The sequence below is a fragment of the Carassius gibelio genome, chromosome B2 (assembly GCF_023724105.1).
Source record: "Carassius gibelio isolate Cgi1373 ecotype wild population from Czech Republic chromosome B2, carGib1.2-hapl.c, whole genome shotgun sequence".
In the NCBI taxonomy this organism is placed as follows: domain Eukaryota; kingdom Metazoa; phylum Chordata; class Actinopteri; order Cypriniformes; family Cyprinidae; genus Carassius; species Carassius gibelio.
In genome coordinates this window covers 3,895,405-3,913,722 of record NC_068397.1, presented here as the reverse complement: position 1 = coordinate 3,913,722, position 18,318 = coordinate 3,895,405, and the positions used below count along the sequence as shown (strand labels likewise).

Here is an 18,318-nt window from a genome sequence, read left to right as displayed (position 1 = left end):
CAATGCAAGAAACGAGTACTGCGCAATGTGAAGGACATGTCAGTTTACTGAAGTTAAAATTAAGAAAATTGTAATTAAATTTAATTCATTTTTTTATTAATTTAATTAAAATTAATTCAAAAGCGCCTGCTTCGAGTGGGTCTTGTCTACGATAGAGGGCGCTATCCTGCAGCTTTTCTGTGTATTTCCATTAAAAACTAAGCAGACTAAGCAAACTTTGTTATAAAACTGCGGTCATTATTTTATACTATAATTAATTAAGTGACCATCGCATTTTATATCGCTGCTTTCCAGTGCTGTGTGTAAGTCTGCTTACATAGACATAGCAGATACTTAAATGAATGCAGGCAAATCATAAAATAATCCACTAGTAATCCAAATAAAGACAGCCAACGAGCTAAAATTAGTAGAGGGGCTAATTCTAATTAATAATAGTCCTGGTAAAATGTCAAAAACTGGACTACACACGAGGGACTACACTCGTGAGTCGTGAATATTAATTAGGTTGGACTGACGTTGCTTAGTAACCTTCCTTGAGTGTCCACTCACGTACCCTAATTAATATTCATGACCAAGACCGCAGCGTAGTAGGATTCTTACATTTGAAACTCGGAACATTTTTAATTCCTTGTCGAATTACGACTCGAGGGTCACCGTCGAAATCCACACGTATCAGAGCCTCGACCCTGACACACACAAATATGGAAATCCGCTCAAAAAGCGCAAGTAAAACACGAAACACAATGCATGGAACCACAAACGATTCTGATTGGTTAGTTGCTACCGCGTTGAGTTAAGGAACACTCCTCACGTGACACCATATTACTGTAAGAAGTTCAGACATTAAATATGTATACAGGCTCTGTTTAAGCCTTAGCCTAAACTGATTTACATTTATTTTGGCATTACACTGACTTCTTTCGAAACATGCTATACAAATCCCCGTTCAAGATCTTGTTCTGCACAACAGTGCTCTCTTGGCAAGGCTTCCAGTCAGTTCTATCAAACCTCTGCAGAATCAGATGATCCAGAATACAGTTTGCAAGATTAGTCTTTAACAAGAAAGAAAATAAATCACTCCTCTGTTCATCAATTTGTATCGGCGACCAATAGCTTCTCGTGTAAATTTCAAGGCATTGATGTTTGAATACAAAACCAGCAATGGCTCTGCAACCCTTTACCCAAATTCTCTAGTCGGGCTTATTTGCCCTCCAGAAGCTTGCACTTGACCCTCTAAACTTTGCCACTCTCTATTCTAATTCTATTTGTGCCTATTAATATACCTATATATATATATATATATATATATATATATATATATATATATATATATATATATATATATATATATATATATATATATATATATGATTTTGATTGCTTGTATTGTCCTTATTTATAATTGTAAAAGTCGATTAGGATAAAAGCGTCTTCTAAATGACTAAATGTAAATGTAAAAGTTTTCAAATGCAATTTGATTCCCCATTGCGTCATATCTGTGTTTTATATAAACTTTAATAATATTTAGAAGAGCAATTAAACCAACGTTTCGTGTGAAGGTGTCGTTCTTCTGCTGTGTATGACTTTAAATGGACATTGACGCAATCCAATCAAACAACCAATAAGAAACGCCGAGTCGCAAGCCCCGCCCCCTCCGGCTTCCTTCAGCTGTCTGTTCTGTTGAAGCACAGAGTCGCCTCGCCTCGCAGAGCGCCACCCATCTTCCGTCTTTAAACTCCTGTATCCGTTCACCTCTGCATCCTTTATCCAGCTGCAGCAGCTCGAGTATCTCAGAGGCCGGAACCGTGGGCTTTATAGGGCCATGATCTCACTGGAGCTTAATTTTAATTTATTTACGAGTGACCTTTCACATTACTTCAAAAATCAAGTCAAAGTCGGGCTCCTCGGCTCTGGGGTGGGACTCTCAGTGGTGCTCGGATTCAGCGCCGCTTATGCCTGCTACTACCTGCTCTCTGTGGCCAAGGTAAGGGCACTGTCTGTCCGTTCACCTTCATGTACAAATGAATGGCGTGAATCGGATGCCCGTGCACGCCTATCGGTGCGCGCGGACTACCGGCTAATAAAGACGCAAGCGACTGTATTACGTCATCATAGTCCTGTCAGTCTCGTTCTTTTACACTCCGTGCAGAACAGATATTAATCATAATGCGCTTTGAAATACGCATAAAAGCTTCCATTTGTCAAAATAGGTCTTATTCTACTCTCTTGCCGCATTTGAAACATAATCACAGGTAAAAAAAAATAGTGCCATAAAACCATATTTGTCCATAACTGAACAAAACACTGATTTAATGTTAAATAGTGATGGATAAACAGATAATAGGAAAAAAAAATAATGGTAATAAAACTTGGGTGATTGTTTTTTGTTGTTGTTGTTGTTGTTGTTGTCACAAATTGTAACAGTCACCAAATATATCTAAATGGCGCAAATAAAAATATAAAACTATACAAAGATAAATTACGGCAATCAAACTATTAAAATGATTAAACAATTATTCATAGGATATTCATGAAGTCACTCTAAGTTTCTAAGTTTCTTTAGGCTAAACAGTTTATTTTCTTGAGGTTTGACCTAAAAATGTTTTGTATTTTTATGTCACAGTTATATTCTTTATTGTAATAAGTCAATATAATACATTTATAATATGATATAAAATTTGTCTTATTTATTAATATTACTTTATATTTATATACTATTATATATTTATATATCTTATAATAGTTAATATTATATTATATTTATTATTATTGTTATTATTATTATGTTATTATTAGAATATACTGTATTTATTTTATCACATAGAAATGTAACAATCAATATTGTATATTATGATTACAACGATAACTTACTATACATTTACTAAAAAGTAGTTTAAATTCTTCAGGATCAGGATTCAAATTTAAATGAGTAAATAAATGAATGAGTGAATAAATGAGGGGATGAATGCATTAGTGAATGAGTGAATGAATAAATGAGTGAGTGAATGTGTGTGTGAGTGAGTGAATGAATGAGTGAATGATTGAATGAATTAGTGAATGAATGAGTGAATTAGCAAATTAATGAATGAATGAATGAGTGAACCAGTGTACGAATGAGTAAATTAGTGAATGAATGAATGAGTGAACCAGTGTATGAATGAGTAAATTAGTGAATGAATGAATGAGTGCATTAATGAATGAATTACTAAGTGAATGAATGAATGAATGAGTGAATGTGTGTGTGAGTAAATGAATGAATGAGTGAATGATTGAATGAATTAGTGAATGAATGAGTGAATTAGAGATGAATGAATGAGTGAATAAATGAATGAATGAGTGAATGATTGAATGAATTAGTGAATGAATGAGTGAATTAGAGATGAATGAATGAGTGAATAAATGAATGCATGAATGAGTGAATAAATGTACGAATGAGTAAATTAGTGAATGAATGAGTGAGTGAATAAATTAGTGAGTGAGTGAATAAATGAATGAGTGAGTGAATGTGTGTGTGAGTGAATGAATGAATTAGTGAATGAATGAGTGAATTAGCAAATTAATGAATGAGTGAATAAATGAATGAGTGAATGAGTGTACGAATGAGTAAATTAGTGAATGAATGAATGAATAAATTAGTGAGTGAGTGAATAAATGAATGAATGAGTGAGTGAATGAATAAATGAGTGAATGAATAAGTGAATTAGTGAATGAATGAGTGAATTAATGAGTGGATGAATGAATAAATGAGTGAATGAATGAGTGAATTAGTGAATGAATGAATAAATGAGTGAATGAATGAGTGAATTAGTGAATGAGTGAATGAATGAATGAGTGAATTAATGAGTGAATTAGTGAATGAATGAATAAATGAGTGAATGAATGAGTGAATTAGTGAATGAGTGAGTGAATGAATGAATGAGTGAATGAATGAGTGAATTAGTGAATGAGTGAGTCAATGAATGAGTTAATGAATGTGTGAATTACTGAATGAGTGAGTGAATGAATGAATAAATGAGTGAATGAATGAGTGAATTAGTGAATGAGTGAGTGAATGAGTGAATTAATGAGTGGATGAATGAATGAATAAATGAGTGAATTAATGAGTGAATAAATGAAAAGGGGATAAGGAGGGGGTAAATGAATGAATAGTTTAGCTATTTTCTTTTTCACAGATAATTTTAACTGTTCGAGTTGTGCTTTCTGAGATAGCCACCAGTCCCTCTGCTCTTTGTCTTGCAGAAGCCCATACTGATATCTGGAGGAAAGAAGTTTCATCAGTTCCTGAGGGACAAATGCCCCGTGGTCTCAGAGACGTACTACCCCCCGTTCTGGTGCTGGGAGAGCCGGGTGCAAACGCTGCTCCGACCCTTCGTGACCGCCAAGCCCTGGGTCAACTACAGAAAGTGAGCACACTTCCTCACAGTCAGAATGTGTCAGGCCTAACTCCAGCAAGCCAATAAAGGTTTTCAAAGAAATGCACGATTATTGGTAATGCATGATAATTACTCCGGCATCTTTCACAACCAAACCATTTCAAAAGCCTTAAAGTCAGAGGAAGTGGTTGATCACAATACCAGGCTTGCTTTAGACAGGAAATGAACATTTTCTCTGAACGCTGGTGAATATGCATTGTATGTAGCTCCTATATTTAATTTGCCGTTGCCTAATAACAGGTTTAAGGTATAAGAATAGCAGTCTGAAGGTTCATTTGCCGAAAGCTTAGTCTTCATTTACACTGAAGTTGCCACCGTCTCTCTTCTTGAGGATACATTTTGCCTTCTTTAACATATAAAAGTGCCCTTGGTAGATGATCAGAGAGCTTCTTTCAGCATTCATTTCATTGATTGTCTGATGAGAGAGTAGCTCAGTGTTCAGAGGACTCCTGTTCTCTGCAACATACAGAGCAGCTTATATCAGCTTTCCTGTTCTGATGATGGCATGTTATGGGAATCAATACACTGATGCAAGTATAGAGGGTCAAATTTCAGCCCATAATCAAAAGTGGCCAAATAAATTCTGATTTATATAAAGAAAACATACTTTAGGATTTATACAAATGTATTCAGTGTGTGTGTGTGTGTGTGTGTGTGTGTAATGTATATATATATATATATATATATATATATATATATATATATATATATATATATATATATATATAAAGAAATTAATAGTATGTTTTTAAAAAATGAAAAAATAAATTATGCATACTCCAGCCATATCAGAATAATTTTTTATTATTTGCATATAGATTTTATTTTAATTTTTATTAAAACAATAGATATTACTTTCATGACAATTAAGACATTTTAACCAAAATCACTTAACTTGCAAAAATCAACAAATCTACAATAATTGCTTGAGTTTTGGGAAAACAATGCAAAAAAAAAAAAAACTCATGCAGATTCACAGATTATTTTTTTCAAGCAAAATTAAATGAAAACATTCTATTACTATTACTTTGTCATTTTAATTAACATGTAATATCTTGTTTATTATTGTTATTCATTGTATTTCAGAGTGAAATTGTATTTTATAATTCATTCATTCAGTAATAAGAAATATCTTTTTCCCATCACAGTACAGGAAATAACTCTCTTGCTACTTCCCTTACATTGCAACTTTAAAGCATCTGGGATTTGAACATTGCTTGCTGCAAAAAAAAAAAAAAAATAGTTAGCTGGTGAAACAGTGTTTTGTGTGGTGAATGGCAGTATATTTATCATATGGTAGAAACTATTAGTGCATCTCTTACTAAACCAATTTGGAGGCTAAATAAGCTCCTTGTGTTTCTGCTCAGCGATCAGAGAAGATGCATGCATGCAGTATCATCTGCATCCGTTCTGTTCGACTCGTCACCTGCGCTGCTTTTAACGGGATTGGAATCAATAGCTAATCCGTGTCCTCCGTCTCAATATGCAGCCGACATGAGCGAGCAAATCTGCTTAGGGATCCTGCTGTTTGTGTGCAGCGATCGAGGACAGTGTTTGAAGTCAAGGGCGTCTGAGTTTGACCGTCCCGGCAGCTGCACTTCCCGTTAGGAAGGAAGGGTGTGATGCATGCTGGGACGCACTGAATGCTCTGGTGTGTGATGTCATCCGTCTCTGACACCGCCAATGTCATGTAGTCAGGTGTGAAATTAGAGCTTCTGTTTTGGAAACAGAATGTCCTGGGAATACAGATCCAGACGGGACAGAGCAACATCTAATACCAGCAGGGTTTGAGCTTTCTGCTCAGATTCAGTGTCTAAAGTCTTGGTACTAAAGGAATCTAGGTGTTTGAAGGCCACATACAGTAGTTTTACTGAATAATCAAAGTAATCACAGTCTGATCTGTGTCTGCAGCACAGCACTCGCAATAGAAGTCTATGGAGCAAGGCTTTTTTCTTTTTCACTTTTTCACAGATTTATTTATTTAGTTCACAGTAATATACAGTATTAATGTTGCATATTTTTTTAAATAATAAAATTAATTCAGTTGAATATAAAACAAATATTAATATTAAAATTAAAATTTACAGCTGAGCTGTGAACTAAAGTTATTATTATTGTTATTTATCTTAAATACACAATGTTTTCTTTTAAAGAGATAGTATTTTATATATTTATTTAAAAAATATATTATTATTTTTATTCTTTAAAGAAACAAAGCAAACCTGGATCTTTTTAAAATAGCATTTTAATTGTAAGATTTTTGCACTATTAATATTTCCTATTTTATTTTTTTCAAATTTGATTTATTTATGATAAATAAAACAAATTATTATTATCATCATCATCTTAATACATGACCACAACATTCTTGGCCAAATTGTGAAGCCCTACAAAAATTACAGCAAAACTAAAGCAATTTTTAATATAATTTTAATTGCAGTCATTATTATTCATTTATATTAAAGCAGTTTGATTTTCTGCCAAATTTCTACAGACCTAGTGTCAGTATTTTGGACATAGTATCAATATATATTGGATTGATTCAGTTTTGTTCAGCATTTTATTAAAGGTGTTTATTCTTCTGCAGAAATGTTAGTGAAAGTCAGTAGGTTGTCACTGCTAAGATCTGTGACGGATTGGTCTCTCAGTGTCTGGCGTTTTGAAGGGTGGGATTTACATGTCTATAAAAAACCTTCCCACATTCAGAGTGACGCAGTGACTGCAGACAGACTCGGTCTAGAGTGCATCTTTAATGTTGGCTCTGGAATTACATCGCACACATGTAGCTCTACATGACGTCTGGTCTCTGAGAGAGCTAGCTGTGAAACAACACGAGAGTCCATTCATTCAGAAATATCAGCCCAATTCAGACTACTTCTGCCTGACCTTCATAGAGAACATTTCTATCTCAACTAATTTGGAGAAAATAGTTAGTCAGATAAGTGTTTGTTTAACAATCAGTTTCTCTTATACTAAAATGTAATAACAGTCTGAGGTCTGTACAATTAAAAAATAAAAGACTTTTATGATCCCCATGGCTGCATTTATTTGATAAAAACAGTGAAAAGTAAGCATATTGTGAAATACATATATTATTTTAGTTATATTTTAAAATATTTTATAATTTATATTTTTAAATTATTTATGTCTGTGACAAAAAAACAATTCTAATATGCTGGTTTGCTCAAGAAACATTTATTATTATTATTATTATTATTGTTATTAATGTTGAAAAGAGCTGCTTCATATTTTTGTGGAGAATGTCTCTGTTTTTTCCTGATTTATTTTGTTGTTGTCCAGATTTACTACTAGGGCACAGAGCCCCCATCAAAAAAGTGTGCCTATATTTAGAAACTCTTGTTTTTAGTACTGTTTTGGATATAAATGTATATGAATATTCTTTATTTGCAGAATATCATCAGTGAAAAAGACTACTGGGTCAATATACGTCAATCCAATTTACACATAGGGATTTAACAGTGATATTTCATGGGGTCATGTCCTATTAAAAAAGGTCTAGCGACACTCAACCTCAGACTTTTGAACTGTAGTGTATATCTATACATTTACATTTATTCACATAACAGCTTATAAATGTCAGAACATATAAAGTAAGCAAAGTGTCATTAGGTGCTAATAGATCCACCATTATTGCGATATATTAGTGATTTTTGATAACCGATGCTGGTGTGAACAATAACATGTGTCGTTGAAAACTCATATTAGCCAAGGACAAGCGCTAATGTAGAGGTTGGAAGCAAGCTAATGTCCAGCAGGAAGTGATGTCATCTCAAAGCACAGGTGGGATGTGGCTAGAGCCAAACAGGCTTTAGAGCTGAGAATTACACTGACCATGTCCAACTCTAGCTTCAGCTCCACATTACTGACAATTATGGAGCACTTATTCAGAATTATGCAAAATATGCTATAAAATGTAAAAAATAATAATAAAAAAACACTAGTATATAAACAATTTTCAATAAAGTAAATCTCATAAATAATGGCAAAGAATCAGCAAGTAATACATTAAATTAAATGTGAAGTATAAAGACTGATACTAGTAGTTTCTTGCAAACCATGCTTCAAAATTGTTTTATTTTATTTACAACTTCGAAAAATCATTTCTTTTCAGTTTTAGTGTAGCGATTGTAATTAAAGGGTTAGTTCACCCAACAATGAAAATTAGCCCATAAATTACTCAACCACAAAGTCATCCTAGGTTTATATGACTTTCTTCTTTCAGACGAATCCAGGGGGAGTTATATTAAAAATGGTCTTTTATCTTTCAAGCTGTTTAATGGCACTCAGTGTTCCACTGCATCAGTCCAAAAGAAGTGAAATAAAAAGTGCCCACCAGTGTCTCACATGGCTCCGTGGGATGTTTGAAAACTTTTTATAGGTGTATAAAACTCTGAAGGCAGAGGTTGACCCAACTTTTTAGGCAAGCACCAGATAATAAGCTTGGGCGGCATGTCATGAAATGTTATTAACACGACGGAAAATTACTTTACGTGATCACAGTGTAATAAAAACATTGTACGTTAGCCCTTATAAATTTAATGATTTAATTTCCAAACAAAGAAATTGTGTAGAGAAAGAGAGCAATAATAGACAGCAGAAGTGTTTCCAACACTAATAATAAATCAGAATATTAGAATGATTTCTAAATGATCATGTGATCGACTGATGTTACATGTGACACTGAAGGCTGGAGGAATGATGCTGAAAATTCAGCTTTGCATCACAGGAATATATATATATTTTTTTAAGTATATTCAAATAGAAAACTATTATTTTATATTGTAATAATATTTCACAATATTACCTTTTTTTCTGTATTTTTGATCAAATAAATGCAGGCTTGATGAGCTGAAGAAACTTCTTTCAAAAACATTAAAAATAGAATTGTACTAGTATATTTTGTTATAAATATCAGATATGTTATGCTCAAGCATCTGCAAGTATATTCTTTTGATAGTTTTAAGGTAATTTAAATCAAGATCTCTATCACTTTTACATTTTACATGCTTAAGCATTAAAGTTGGTTTCCATTATACAAGCACAAACTATTTAAACAGAGTTTGCATAGAAGAACCAAGCACATTATTTTGTTTGCAGTTCAATCCCATTACATTCACACTGTACATTTTAAGTGGCTTAAGAGGCCGCTGTGGTGCGATACGGATTGCCAGACAACTGTTGTACTGCCATGGTACTTTATGGTACTTTTGTTAGCGGACTAACATTCCTGAAACAGTTTCTCTCTTTGTATATTTATGAGCGCTTAAGCTAGTATTAACACTCTTCTCCAGTTTGACTGAAGCTGTTCTGTGTGTCCGGCAGTGAGCTCATTACAGCACCAGATGGAGGCCAGATCTCTCTGGATTGGTTTGACAATGATGACAGCGCGTCCCACCCGGACCAGTCCACGCGCCCCACTGTGCTGCTGCTCCCGGGACTGACGGGCACAAGCCGCGAATCCTACATTCTGCACATGGTACAGCAAAGCCGGGATCTGGGCTACAGGTGAGCAGCCTTTCGTTTAGAGAAGGGTCATGATGATTCACAATGTACTTGTTCTCTGGGTAAAGAATGCTTGTTATACTGTGGAATTCTGTCCTAATTTACTCACCCTAAAGTAGTTTCAAATCTGTATGAGTTTCTTTTTTCTTTTACTTTCAATCGAAGCCTGCCTGACCCAAGACCTTAGGGTTAAAACTCTGTGTTTCTAATAAACTTATTTTTTAAGGCAGTGCTGATTTGTGTTTATTGACAGTGAAGTATTTCGTGTGATCGAGCACCTGCCTTAAGTTTTTGGATGTGTGCATTTTATAGCTTCTTGGTTTCTTTCTTCTGTTGAACACAAAAGCAGATGTTTTGCAACAGTTGCTGGTAGCCATTGACTTTCCCCCGGTACTATGGAAGTTAGTGGCTACTAGCAGTTTGTTTGGTTACCAACATTTTTCTTTTGTGCTCAAGAGAAGAAAAAGTCAAACAGGTTTGGCTCAACTGGCAGAAGTTTCAGTTTTGGGTAAACTGTCTCTTTAAAAACATTTTTTTTTTTTAAACACATTTTTTTTTTCAAATGTGTTTTTATCAAATGTTCTAAATGTCAAAAACTGAATCATTCTGGGGGAAAAACTAACTGAATTTATCTGTCAATTTCACCTAACTGGCTCAGACTGAACAGACTACTTTTATGATATATGTGTGATATTTGTATGATGCTCTTGTGTCCTTTTTATGACTTACACATCATTCCTGTGAATTTAAAATTCTTAAAAGCACATTAATATATTGATAAGTTGATGTGCCGCTACAAGTTTGCTTATATCGGATATTTTACAATCATCACAATTTCTCAGTTTTTATAATGCACAACTGTGTTCTCCTTGCCCTTCAACTTGAATCCTAACCGCAGCAGTAGTGCACTTCAACAGCAGCAGTTTCCATTAGCTGTGCATATTTTGTACCGTGAGATTCAGAAAGGCTTGAATGGATGCTTTTGTAAGCTTTATGCCACACCTGCACCAGAACATGAGTAGCTTACAATACCCCTGTAACATCTTTGTGCACACTGACACAGAATCAGTGACGTGTGCTATAGATGTTAACTTTGTTTTGCAGCTGAGCATTTTTTACCTCGTGAAGTATCAATGAGCCATTTGTGTACAGACTTTCAGGATCTCCGCTGTTTAGATGTTGAAATTGGTCTTTTTCATTTTAAAATGCGTGCAGTATACTTAGTAAATTATGTTTTGGTATGATTTTTATGATTTTCTTTTAGTTATTTGAGAAGAAAGAGACAGCGGTGTGATGTGAGAGATGTAAAACTAGTGTAACAGAGAGACAGTGGTCTGTTATACGGTTTAGCCGTCATTGCACAAAAAATATTTATTAATTAATAATACAATAATTGACCAATCTGTGTAATAATATGTCCAGGGATGCTTTAGAAAGGTAAGAGGGTTGACAGTTTTTGCCATGTATTACACTCCATGTGTACAATGTCTAAAAGAAAAGAAATATATATTTTAAAATATAAAACTTTATTTCATCTAATTGCCTGATTGAACTGTTATTTTTTAAATAAATTAGAAGTACTGAAATAACAAAAGCTAAACTTAAAACTAATAATAAAAAAATATATATATATAGACATAAAAAAAAACTATTAAAATGACAAAAACACACATCAGAATTACTAGAACTTTAACTATAATTAAATATGAAAACAAAATTTCATTTCAAATATTGCAAAAACTATAACATTCAGTGATATACGTAGTAATATAGTAATCTGTGATACTATAAGCTAATTAAAAATGGACACTGAGCTCTATTTAAACAAATATCTGTTAATATTATATTAACAGGATTTATGTTAAACATGAACTTGAACTCTCTAAACATGTTTAAACATGGCTTGAAATATTTCCATCTTTGTCAGGTAGTCAGGAACATGCAACGTTGAAACCTGTTTTCAAAAATATGTGTTTTCTGTCCCCAAAACACAGATGCCATGTAAATGAACCGGCAAAACACGTCCAGTTTTTGACTGAAAATGTTGTCGTGTAAGGGGCCCCTTTTAGTTTTAGTTGATGATATAACAGCAGTTTGTGTTTGGAGAAGTACCTAAGAAATCAAGAATGAAATGTAGAGAAAGAAAGTAGCGTAGCTTAAATGGAGGAGCGATATCAAACCTGTTTGAAGGACGAGAGCAGAAGTAGATAAGGCCTGCAGGAGGAATGTAGTTTGACTGTACAGAGTTACATGTTATATCAGATAACTCATATCAGCTCCATACATGTACTGTGTGTCATACACATGCAGTGAAACAAGATATTGCCTGTGTGCCTGAGAACTTGTGTGTGTGTGTGTGTGTGCGAGTGTGGTGTAGTGATATAGAAATATAATGTAGTCTACAAAACTGGACGTACTTTATACTTTACACAAATGAATGAATGCCTTTAGAACATGAAGTATTCAACTACAAAAACGTTCTGGGAATCCTTTCTTGTGTTTTTCAGATGTGTGGTGTTCAATAACAGAGGAGTATCGGGTGAAAAGCTACTGGTAAAGAGAACCTTTTATCTCGGTGTTTTGTTCAGTAACTTAAACCAAAATGTTGTCACGTTAACCTTTGGCACAAGCAACACACACTTCTGCCAGCATGAGTATCAGTTATTCAGATGAAGTTATGTAATGTTTGTAAGCTTTGTACACAAGAGCATGTCGATAAATCCTTTCCTCTGACTCAAGAACTGTGTTGCTTTTTCCGTCCAACAGAAGACGCTTAAAATCCCTGCTGTGATACTCAGAGCTAGTAATGCAATGTTTGAAGATGTTGAGAGAATCTTCATAAAAGCCGTTGCAGATGCATGATATTGTCCCATTGAAATAGATGTAATTGTAGGAAAAATCAGTAAATGCATGCTTGATCCTTAGGTTGTAAGATTCCCTGAGTATAAATGCAGATCTCTGGTGTGTGTCTGTGGTTGTCTTATATCTTCTGCTCACTGTGCTCCAGACGCCTAGGACGTACTGCGCAGCCAACACAGAGGATCTGGAGGTGGTCATCGAACATGTCCAGCGCACCATTGACAAAGCTCCACTCATGGCGGCTGGGGTTTCAATGGGCGGGTGGGTTTAACACACACGCGCACACACACACACACTCACACACAGGGTTTTATCCTGCCCTTAAATGGGAATCCTAGCAGTGTGTTTTCCACTGATTCCACTGAACTGTACAGAGTCTTTAATTAAACAGAGTCAGCATGCAGTTGTCTGTGTGAAATCCTCCAGCATTCAGAAGTCTGGGGTCTCCTCTGCTCACCAAGGCTGCATTCATTTCTAAATATAGTGAAATATTTTTCGAATGTAAAAGGAGTTTAATATATGTTTTGGAGTTTAATATATTTTAAAAAGTAATTTATTTCTGTGATGCACAGCTGAATTTTCAGCATCATTCCTCCGGTCTTCAGAGTCACATGATCTTCAGAAATGAGTCTAATATGCTGATCTGCTGCTCAAGAAGCATTTACTATTATTATCAATGCCGAAAACAGTTGTGCTGGTTAAAATTATTGGGAAAACTGATTTAAATTTCTGTGAAGTGAGAAACACAGACAAACTTATGTAATCAAACATAGAAAAGACTGTTATTGATATATGAAGCCTCCATGTATCCATGTGACCTCCACACATACTGCACTTCATTAATACATCATCTATTATGAAGGAAACACACCCATACACGACTGAAAAATGGATGTTTTTCCTTGAAAAGCATTATACTAACATGTTTATTCCTGACTGGTATTTTAAAGTGTCCCCAATTCATGCTTTGCTCATTCATGTATTTCCCCAGATGACATTTCATTTCCCAGATCCTCACAGCGTCATTTCAACCTAAATTTATTCCTGGTTCTAAGTAAAAGCTGAGTCAGCAGCACGGCGCTCTAAACCGCTCTGTCTTACAGAAAGAAAAGGGTCAGCTTCACACGGCTTGTGTACAAAAAAACTAGCGGCCACACATGATGATGAGACAAATGAATCTGGATATGTGAGACGCTATATGTTGTCGCCGCTCTGGTAAATGTCATATCTAAATGTCATCATACAGGATGATGCTGGCGAACTATCTGGGTCGGAAGGGCTCGGAGGTGCGTCTGAAGGGAGTGGTGGTTTTCTCGGCAGGCTGGGATGTGTTTGAGTGCACGGCTTCACTGGAGAAGCCCCTGGACCGCTTCCTCTTCAACTCCTACCTCACCAGCTGCCTGCAGGCATCCGTGGACCGGTCAGTGGGGTCAGAGGGGGATAAACCGGGCTTAACTCACCACAGTTTAGTGTCAGTGTGTGTGTAGTCCCGTCGCAGAGGACATTGTCCTCGACTGCCACCTTTCTGGGTTTGATCTCTTGTTGAGTGTTACCAAATGTGCCAAATAAGATTAAACAGAATTTGTTACGTATTATACTGAAGTACACCGAGTTCCAGAACAGGACGTTGAAATTAAAATTTGCACATATGGGGCTTATTCTACTTTTAATTAACTTTAAAGCCGCTTATCGTCAACTTACAAAAAATGCTACAGTTGTGTTTGATACAATATATATACCATGCTACTACTACTCTTACCATGTCTGTAGTATGCAGTACGCTATGCACTTTTCTTCTTGCATATAATAACCAAATTACCTTCTATGTTTGCAACAAAGCACACTACACTGGGTACGCTATCCCACAATGCTATGCGATCAACTTGACCTACCGTTTGCAGTGTTATGGATCAGCCAGAATTAATCTCACCAACAAATCTGACATCTCTTTCATTTAATTGGGCCGCTAAAAGTTTTGACACAAAATGAAATTAAAAAAGCTAAATAGCTTCTGTCAGGCTTTGAGAGTTAAGCTTGCACTGTGGTTTCTGTAACATTTGGCGAGCAAGTGATGTAATGATACATTTCTCCAAATCTGTTCCCATAAAGAAACAAACTCCTCTACATCTCGGATGGTCTGGGGGAGAGTACATTTTCAGCAAATTGTCATTTTTGGGTGAACTACTCCTTTAATTACAAAGCATGTCACTCTTATGAATAGAGTTCTTGTTTACATAAAGATGATCCCAAACCACCAAAACCTGACATTTTCCTCTTTTTTTCTTTTTGCAGTCACCGAACCATTCTTGAAAAACAGTATGACATAGACCACGTGATGAAGGTGAGTCAGTCGTTCTGACTTGGCACAATGCCGTGTCACATGCTGTTAATGTAGTATTTCGTATTATTGCTTGCATTCCACAGGCTAAAACAATCCGAGAGTTTGATGAACGTTTCACATCCATCATGTTCGGTTATCCATCCAATGACGACTACTATCTAGACGCGAGCCCCATTCACAAGATCAAGTCTGTTCAGGTGCCAATGCTGTGCCTCAATGCAGCGGACGATGTATTTTCCCCCAATCATGGTAAGAGATTACAGCACATTATTGCCTTATTGTTAAGAAAAGTGACATTTATGTTTAGGGGTGAAGTGAAAGAAACTTGATTTTGGCCCAACCAGTTGAAAAGGTCCCATCCATGTTGAGCTAAAAATGGTCTTTCATTTTCAGCCTTTCCGGTGGAGGCGGTGAAGCAGAACCCTAATGTGGCGCTGCTCATCACCTGTCACGGCGGCCATATTGGCTTCCTGGAGGGTCTGTGGCCACGGCAGAGCACCTACATGGACCGGGTCTTTCACCAGTTCACCAGTGCCGTGTTTGAGAATGGCAGCGGTCTGGATGATCTCCACTGACCTTCTCTTTCCATTCCCTCTACACCCATAAGCAAAAAAATGTGTACATTTCCAAAATGAAGTGCACAGGTTCACTTGAGGGCCAGGATTTAATATTATTATTATTATTTATTTTAGTAGTTTTAAGCACATTTGCATTCATGGAACAGAAATTCTTCTTAGAAATTCTTGCATGTTCCATCCGTCCATCGACTGATGCGCTTATTTGTTTCTTAATTGCATGTCTGCGTATGACTCGCTTAATTAAGTATTTCTAAAAGTGATTTAAGGAAACATCCACCTGGACCACTGAATCACTCATCAGGTGATGTTACTCAACATGAATCCACACGACGATGAGATTGTCCTGAAAACAAAAAAAACAACAAGCCTTGTAACCTATTGGTACAATCTCACAAAGAAATGTCAAGGTTCACCACTAAATCAAAATCAGCATTAGTTTCATTGTGCTTCAATGGGTAGATAAATATTTTAGGCCATTTTGGTTTAAAGACAGTGAACCTCCACACAAGGCTACTGAAAATAGATGACAGTTGGCTTAAATGTTGTGTTCCAGTCATTTTGACCTGGATTCTTTTTCCCCGAAATGTTATTTAATGGACTAAAACTAAAGCTTGCTGACTTTGTTCACACAGGATATAATAACGTCCTTTAATATTTTGAGAATTGTTATGCTTTTTGGGCTCCAAAAATAAATTCCAAACCTGTGCTAATTGAAAGCAGTCAAGCTGACAAAAAAAATTAATCCCAATATCTTATGATAATATTGTTTAATGACATGTTTCCAAGCAGTTTAAAAGGCTGCTAATTTTCGACTGGGAACACTAAATTAGGTAAAGTGTTTTAAACACAGAACAAGGGTTAATTGTCATGGAAATTATGCAAAAACCGTCAGTTTTTTATGCAAAATGCCTTTAGATGTTTTATGAGATTTTGTCAAATTGCACTAATGTAGAAATGGTTGGCCGGAGAATGTTGGAGGGCGTTTGTGCACTTGTTTTGTGCAAGTCTGAAAATTGGTTGCGGAGGCTTTACCTAAACTTTTAATAATGATCCAAGATGCCGTAAAACCACACCTATGTAAAGAGTTCACAGTTCAGCAACATTAGATTTCACTATTATTGTCATTATTATTGTTCCCAACACCGATCCTGGAGGCACCCCACACTGCACGTTTTGCATGTCTCCTTAATCAAACACACCTGATTCAGGTCATCAGCTCATTATTAGGGACTTCAAGAATTGGTGTGTCAGAGAAAGGAGACATGCAGAATGTGCAGTGTTGGGGTGCCTCAAGGATCGGTGTTGGGAACCACTGGTACTCTACAGTATCAGTTGAAGTATCACAGAAGTGTGTGAAGCCAATAGAGACTTGTCACGTATTTACAGACAGTATCTTTCCAATTCTTTCCCTAACTTGATGTTTAAGTATCTTAAATGTCTGTAGCTTTGTAGCCCTCAGGGACTAACCCCACTTTCTTTGTGTTTCCCGTTTGTGTTTTTAAGGCAAGAAAAGATTGTATCATGACAGTTATTATTTTTCATATGAATGTACCGCATGCACTTTTTTCCCTCATTCGGTACTGTTATATTGACATTGACTAGTTCAACCTTGTAAATTAATTTGTTCTGTTTTTTATGACTAGGAATGTGAAAATTGCACTGATTTAAGTTGAAGGCACTTAACCTGTGTACCCCTGTAAGTCAAGTGTGTTTTCTTGAACCGGACGGACGTGGCTTCAAGGATTCTGTGAAAATGAAAATGACTTGAGCTACTGTTTGTCTAAACTAAACTATCATTGCTTTGAATTTACTTCAGACTAAAATAGCCTTTTATATGATGGCGCCATTGAAATCCTGCCCACGGCTAATTAAATAATATAAAATATGAGATAAAATGAAAACAGGAGCAGTCAATATTTATGTGAGAATGACAGGAATAGCTCAACCTGAAATTAAGGATGTATGAATGCCATTGCGATGGCAGGGATTTTATGTGGAAGCTCTTTATAAATGCTCTTTATAAAAATCCACCCCAATATAATTGTACGTAGTGATTTTCATGGAGGAATAAGATGTCCAGAACTAGATGTTAGTTAAACCGCCTGGCGATGTGTTGTATATTGACCTTTCTCTGCTCTAATGACGGTGCTGCTTCATATTGTGCTTCTGACCGTCAGCCGCATCTGCTTCTGTGGACTTTACAAACGCTTTCTTCTCTGCTTCCCTTCCATCCTGTTTTTCTGAGTAGCATGTGTCATTGAGTAACTGTACTGACATGCATCACATAACCTGTAGCACAACGGACATTTTTCCATGAAGACGTCTTTCCTTTTATAGATTTATAAAAGGATTGTGTATTTAACATGTGCAGCAATAAGATTTTAATACCAGATCTATGTCTATGTAGAATAATATGCACATGTACTTAAATAAATTATGGAATTCATCTGTACAGTTTTTTTTTATATATATATATATATATATTATTTATGTGCCAATGATTTAATTATACCTTATATATATATATATCTGAATCTCACAGTCATATATCATATAGCCTAATAAAATGCATTTTCCACAAATA

The 18,318-nt window shown here is 35.6% G+C and overlaps 1 protein-coding gene across 1 annotated transcript; it reads left to right on the top strand.

Annotated features, from left to right (window-relative positions):
• The first annotated feature begins 1,681 nt into the window (after window positions 1-1,681).
• LOC127950974 (phospholipase ABHD3) lies at window positions 1,682-18,180 on the top strand. The gene is made up of 9 exons (XM_052548467.1): window positions 1,682-1,984; window positions 4,240-4,403; window positions 9,777-9,959; window positions 12,464-12,509; window positions 12,964-13,076; window positions 14,062-14,235; window positions 15,108-15,156; window positions 15,240-15,405; window positions 15,550-18,180. Exons 1-9 carry the CDS (start codon window positions 1,823-1,825, stop codon window positions 15,729-15,731), a joined length of 1,239 nt encoding a protein of 412 aa, XP_052404427.1. The 5' UTR covers window positions 1,682-1,822; the 3' UTR covers window positions 15,732-18,180.
• The last annotated feature ends 138 nt before the right edge of the window (window positions 18,181-18,318 follow it).

Excerpts from the sequence above, each read along its gene's own strand:
- LOC127950974 (XM_052548467.1), top strand. The coding sequence starts at position 1,823 with ATGATCTCACTGGAGCTTAATTTTAATTTATTTACGAGTGACCTTTCA. Across the intron at positions 4,404-9,776 it reads CCCTGGGTCAACTACAGAAA|TGAGCTCATTACAGCACCAG; the intron begins GTGAGCACACTT and ends TGTGTCCGGCAG. Across the intron at positions 15,406-15,549 it reads TGTATTTTCCCCCAATCATG|CCTTTCCGGTGGAGGCGGTG; the intron begins GTAAGAGATTAC and ends TTTCATTTTCAG.